The 6,388-nt window shown below is 54.6% G+C and overlaps 2 protein-coding genes across 2 annotated transcripts in view; both read right to left on the reverse strand.

Moving 5' to 3' along the window:
* The window catches only part of GCAT (glycine C-acetyltransferase), a 9,730-nt gene extending 6,951 nt beyond the window's left edge, over window positions 1–2,779 (reverse strand). Inside the window, exon 1 of the mRNA XM_085323438.1 lies at window positions 2,773–2,779. Within this exon, the coding sequence (XP_085179564.1) occupies window positions 2,773–2,779 (7 nt within the window). The remainder of the gene's footprint in view (window positions 1–2,772) is intronic.
* Window positions 2,780–3,239: 460 nt separating this feature from the next.
* Window positions 3,240–4,243, reverse strand: H1-0 (H1.0 linker histone). Its single transcript, XM_085323418.1, has one exon. The coding sequence runs from the start codon at window positions 4,017–4,019 to the stop codon at window positions 3,444–3,446; it is 576 nt and encodes a 191-aa protein (XP_085179544.1). The 5' UTR covers window positions 4,020–4,243; the 3' UTR covers window positions 3,240–3,443.
* Window positions 4,244–6,388: the final 2,145 nt, after the last annotated feature.

Consider the following 6,388-nt stretch of genomic DNA (forward strand, 5'->3'; position numbering starts at 1 on the left):
CCCACCTGGGGCGCGCGTGCGCGCCGGGGGCGTGTCCGCGCCGGCCAATGGGGGTGCGCCGAGGCGGCTCCGCCCCCACCACGGGCCCACGGCGCTTAAAGGGCCAGGCGCGGCGGGGAGCACGTGGGTGGGTGCGTGCGGCGGCGGCTGCCCCGGGGTCTGGGAGCCGCGAGTGGCCGTGCCAGCTGCTTCAGGGAGTAAGGAGGCGCCGTCCCAGGCGATTTGGGGTGCTGAGTGCAMGGGACTTTGGGTGCCTCGAGGGTTTTTGGCCCAAGGGGTTCAGGATCACTATGTCGGCTGGGGTCAGAGGGTGGAAACTCTCAGCCCTGGGGGTTTAGGACCAAAAGGCTAAAAGGTTTCAGATGCCAGGAGCTCGTGTAGTGTGAGCGCCTCCGGCAGACTGTTTGGCACCCTCCTGTCCCAGCTCCAGCCATGGTCTTCTCCACTGTTCCTCCTGGCCCAGGGAGGGTGCTGGCAGGGGCCAGGAAGGGACAAGGCACCCCAGCTACGGCCAGACTTTGCCCCTGCTGGGCTGGTGCTCCATGTCTCAGCTCCATGACAGGGACCTGGGGTAACTGAGAAGTGAGGGAGGCAGTTGCCACCTCCAGGGTGCAGAGAGCCCCCTGTCCCCCCTCCTGGAAGGGCTGTGGCTCTGCCCTGCTGCAGGCATCCTGTCAAACAAGGGCTACCTCATGCTCCRAATCCAAGTGCACCACTCTCAAGGGCAGCCAAAGGGCTTTTACAAACAGTAAATATCCCATCTCCTGCATCTGTCAAGTGGGATTATTAGAAAGCAAGGCCAAAACTGCAGTCATCGCGGTGCTCTGGTGAGGGTGCACTAACGCGTGCCTGCAGGATGCTGTGACCAGGATCCTGGAGAAAGACTCATGTCAAAGCACAGCTTCATCCAGTGTGGTGCCAGGGCTGCATGCTGAGAGCAGACAGGGCAGGGACAYGCTATGCTGGAGGACAAAGCACCCATCTCTCCCCTTGTCCCTGGCCCTTGTGGACTGCAGACCCTCATGGGTTGCCCCCCACCCTGGGTGATCCCGGCCCTGCAGGCTCTCTGATGGACTCCAGAGACTCCAGTCCTGGTGATTTGGGATCCTGAAGGCAGATGGGTTTGGGAGCCCCCAGATCGAGGGGGGTGGAACACTTGCTCCCAAGGGATTTTTGTTCTTGGCCTCTGTGACTAGGATCTTGGAAACTGSGGGATAAAGGTTCTTCCACTGAAAGGACTTGGACACTTCCTTTGGGAGGTGGACAGGTGATTTTGGCCCAGGTGACACAGAGGCCTCTGTCCCAAGGGGTTTAGGTGCTCCAACATGGGATCCTTGTAGCAGATGGGATTTGGGTGAATCCAGACTGCATGATTTAGAAACCAACAGGGTTTAGGAATGACCATCCTAAGGAATTAGGCTCTAGAACCTGAGGGATTTTGGAACGACAGGCCAAAGGAATGGAGGCTCAACCAGCCCAGGAACATTAGGTGCCCCATCTAAGGAATTTGGGGTCCTCAGCGTAGCTGCTGCACCAACAACCTGATGGTTTTGAGTTCCTCTGACCCACGTGTTTGGGGATCACTGAGTCCAAGGGCTTTATTAATTATCAGCCAAATGAGATTAGGTGCCTGAGCCCATGGGATTTTAACTCCTTTTGCTGAAAGAAATTGGGACCCATAAGCCCAATGGGTTTGGACACAAAGAGCCCGACTAAACCAGGCACCTCTGTCCAAACGATTTTGGCACCTCTAGAGTAGCTGATCAGGGATCTTGTGGCCAGAGAGGTCCAGGCACCTTGTGTCCAGGTGGATTAGGCACCTGAATCTTGAAAGGGGTTTAGGGTTTTCCACCCAGGTGATTTGGGAACCTTTAGTCCAAGGGTCTTCTGAACAAGAGCCGTAAGAGATTAGGTCCCTCAAGGCTCAATATTTGAGCACCCTGAACTATGTGATTTGGGATCCTTGTTGTCTAAGAGGCTTGAGCGCCTTCTGTCTGAGTGACTTAGGATCATTGGGCCAATAGGACATGGAAACTACCAGCCCAGCAGGGGCTGGACATGACAAGCCCAAGACGTTTTAGCACAGCAAGCCTAACAAAATTGGGCACCGATGTTCCCTTGGATTTAGGTGTTTCAGACCCAGGTGATTGAGGATCCCAATGTCCAAGGGCTTTAAACATCTCCAGCCAAGAGTGGTTAACCTCCACCCCCATGTCAGCCCATCAGATTTGGGGCCATGAGATCCAATAGAGTTAGGGATGATGGGCCCTAGGGATTTAGAAACCAAAGTTTGATGGGATTTGGGCATGCGCAGCCCAATGAGATTAGGCACCTCGAGGCAGGAGGGGATTAGGCACCTCCTGTCCAAGGCTGTCAGAAGCTTCTGGGCAGCAGGGCTAGCCAGCAGCTTCTCTTTAACTCCAGCCTTCAGGACCGCCCAGCACAGCACAGCCTGGCCCCAGAGCCATGCCAACCCTGTCTAGGGCACTGAGTGAGGGCCTGGGGCAGAGGTAGGGCTATTCCTGGCAGCTGTGCCTCGCCCTGCCCCAGCCACCCACTCCACCCAGCCCGGGGGGCTACCCACTGTGGTGCCCAGCCCTACAGCCCCTTTCATGCACAGTGAGAAAAYCCACTCCAAAGCCAACTTTGTTCTTTTTCCCCCCTAGAGTTAACCCCTTCCTGCTTGCTTTTGAARGAGCAAACTTCAAGCAAGAGCGACATGCTGCTCCAGCTCCTAAGAAGCAAACATGGATACAGCCTGAGCGGACTCACCCTGCATCCTTCTCCCCTTCCCCACCCGAAGAGTCCCTGCTGTGGTGCAGGCACTTCATCACCCAACACAGGCAGCCCCAGAGCCAAATAGGATGGGGCAGATGCCCCCCCCAGCCCACAGTCAGACCTCACCCCCAGTGGATCAGCACCCCATGTCTTGACCCCACAATAGAGACCTRGGGAGATCAAGGAGTGGGATCAAGGAGCTCCTGCCAAAACGATTTTTCTTCAATGTCTCCCCAGCAGGCCTTTCTGTTCCCACTCTCTGTCATGGGCAGAGTCTTTGGCCAGCCCAACTAATATACAGCCCTCTGACAGATGGGGCGTGACCTTAGGAGTTCAGATCCTTTATAGCCTCAGTATACACAAGGATTCACCTTCCCTGCAACACAAAGTTAAAAAAATAGAGAGAAAGAAAGACACACAAGAAATCTCTGAGACAACAACAAAATAAAAGCCCAAACCAGTAACTCTTAAAAATTGGAACTCTCCATAATGAAGACGTTCCCTTTTTTTTTCYTYYTTTTTTTYYYCAGTAATTGCATTATTTTATCTATTTCCAGGCAGGAATAGATCAATTCTTTATATATTGCAATAGAAAAAGGGGGAAAAAAAGCCAAAAACTATTTACAGAAACAGAGGAGGAGAGTCCAGAAACGAGCCTCCCGACTTCATTTCCTGGGTGATTTCTTGGCACTGGACTTTGCTCTGGGTTTGGACCGCCTTGCCTTTTTGGGCTTTGATGGCTTCGGTGACTTGGTTTTAATGGTCTTTGGCTTCTTGGCTTTCTTTGGCGTGGCCCTCTGCTTTTTTCCAGACTTCCTGACGGTGGCTTTGGGCTTCTTTCTTGGCGACTTGGCTTTCTTGGGTCTAGCTGCTCTCTTGGGTGTTCCAGCTTTCTTGATGGCCTTCTTGCCCTTCCGGGCTATTTTTTTCTTGGGTTTCTCGCCTTTGGCTAGGCGGAAAGAGCCGGAGGCGCCGACCCCTTTGGTTTGCTTGAGGACACCGGTGGCGAGGAGCCGCTTGATGGAGAGCTTGACCTGGGTGTCAGCGTGCTCGCCCACCTTGTAGTGACTCTTCACGTACTTCTGGATGGACTGTCGGGAGGAACCGCTGCGGCTCTTCTCGGCCCGGATGGCGGCCGCGATCATGTCCGAGTACTTGGGGTGGGCTGCCGAGTGCCTCGCCGCCTTGGCCCGCTTGGGCTTGGCGGCTGGTGCCGGGGCCGGGGCCGGGCTCTCCGTCATGGTGGGCTCAGTCCTTCAGCGCCCGCGCTCACCCTTCTCTGCCCGAAACTGTCGTTGCCTGCCGGGGCTGCTCCTGGGGTGGAGTTGGGGCAGGAGGCGGCTCCAAAGAGGGATAACGGATAAGGGCAGTAACCGCGGTGCGGAGCCACCGCTGCCCTCTTCTTCTTCTGCTGCTGCTGCTGCTGCCGCCGCCACCGCTGTCTGCCGCCGCCGCTATCTGCCGCTGCCGCCATTTAAGGGCGCGGTGCGGACCGCGGCGGGGACTGCGGCACCGCGCGCCGCCCGCGCTGCCATGGCCGCACCACCCGCGGCCCCCTGGGCCCCGGTGCGATGGGGGGGGGAGGGACACCAGGCACTGGGGGAGTTGGGGGGGACACTGGGGACTCGCCGAGGAGACAAGGAGGGACCCTAGAGAGGACACTGCGAGGGGAAGGAGGGACACGGGGTTGGACACTGCATGGAGTCAAGGAGGGTCACTGAGGGACACAGGGGGACATGGGGAGGGGTCAAGGAGGGACAAGCACACTGGAGACAGGGAGGGATACTTAGGAACACTGGGTGGGGACAAGGGACACTTGGGGACTTAGTGGAGACAAGGACATGGGCACAGAAGAACACTTGGGGACACTGGCTGGGGACAAGKAGAGACACTGAGGGGGGACACCAGGGCAGCAAGGAGGGATACTGGGGGGGATAGCAGCGGGATAAGGAAGGACGTGGGGCGGTAGTAGGGGGCAGGCACTGGGAGAAGACATCAAGGGGACAGGGACGGATGCTGGGGGTGAACACCACCAGGACACTGGTGGAGGACACTGGAGGAGGGATGCCAAGGGACAAGGAGACATGTGAGGAACACACTGGGAGTCCTTCCTTTCCCTCCAACCCAAGCTGCTGAACTTTCTCCTTGGGGGTGTACAAGWGGTTCCCCACTACACCTATGCCCTGCTGTTGGGCCCTGTGGGGGCATAAGCACACAAGAGTATTTTTTTTCTGCTTTTCCCCCCAAAATAACCCCCCAAAGGCTCAAAACAGACTCTGCAGTGGTACCCCTTGGCCAAATGCCTCTGCCCCTCTGCTCTGTTTGCTCCTGACTGAGCACTTCAGGGCCAGCCTTGGCTTGTCCCTCTTGCATGAGTGGTGCTGGTCACAAATAAAAGATGGTCCTCTTTTTTTTTTGGCGGGAGGGAGGACACAATTCTGTGTGAGGGGCTGGGGAGGGCGTATGACAAGGATAACCAGCTGTTATTTCCAAGGCTGTGTAGGTGTTTTATTGCTCCTGGGAGATTAAATGTAGGTGCTATCATCATCTTGCTGGTAGGATTTAGATAGTGTTTTCTCCCTCCTTCCTTAAAAATATCTAGGCATACACAGATCGTGCACAGAGACATGCCACGTGGAGCTTGGAGCTGAAACCTGACAGCCTGAAATATCTTGGCCCTTCAGGAGGATGTTAAAATACATACAGAGCACCCTTTCATAACCTTAATGTGTCCTGTAATCGTAGTGACACAAAAGCCACCACCAAGATACACATATGTAATTACATGTGTATGTGTGTGCATGTATATGAAAATATACATATATATGTATTTTTATACATACATATACATGCATATACATATATATCCTTCCCCCCCCCAAATGTATGTATGTGTGTGTATGTGTATGTGTATCTGGACTCCAAGAGCTGCCTGCACTAGCTGTGTTTGTGTTATACGTGCTACATGAGGGTGATGCAGAATGCTATCCTACAGGAAGATACTTGTCCCCTTGATGCTTTTTTTACTGGTAGAAGAGTTGCAGGATTGAAATTATGTCATATGTGTCCAGACCTCCCCCTTCTGCCTTTACCTCCCCATACTGCTTTTCCTCTATGTAGCCTGGGCTTTTTTTATTTGAGGAGCGGGAAAGGAAAAGGGGACACGAGTTTGGGAAAGACTTGTGCCCAAAGCACAGAAAGAGGATAGTGTTCCCATGTGTGCCACCTACAAGGACCAAAGTTATGCTGACAGCGTGTGCAGAAGTGGAGCACTGGGGTTGAGTAGGGAAGGAGGGCCTTTTGCCCCCTGGAGATGCTCTCCCCCACTGGGCAGGGGTGATGTGGGTTAACCTAGGGATACAGCTGCTCCCTCAGGAAGGAGGATGTGACAAGGGTTGATATTTACTCCCAGACAAAGCCTTTCCAAAGTACTCAAACCAAAAGACATTTCCCCTTTCCCCTGACTCACAGCTTGGTCTGGTATGAATCTGGAATMAGGAGAGAGACCAGGGCCAGCACACAGGGACTGAATGCCTAAGGCAGGGAGAGGGAATCGGGACTTGACTTGAAACCCCACTACAAACATTTTCTTTTCTTTTTTTTTTCTTTT

The sequence above is a fragment of the Rhea americana genome, unplaced genomic scaffold (assembly GCF_003343005.1).
Source record: "Rhea americana isolate MKP2758 unplaced genomic scaffold, rheAme1 scaffold_85, whole genome shotgun sequence".
Taxonomy (NCBI): Eukaryota; Metazoa; Chordata; class Aves; order Rheiformes; family Rheidae; genus Rhea; species Rhea americana.

Bases quoted from the DNA above. Each gene is read 5' to 3' on its own strand.
- H1-0 (XM_085323418.1), bottom strand. From the start codon at position 4,019: ATGACGGAGAGCCCGGCCCCGGCCCCGGCACCAGCCGCCAAGCCCAAG.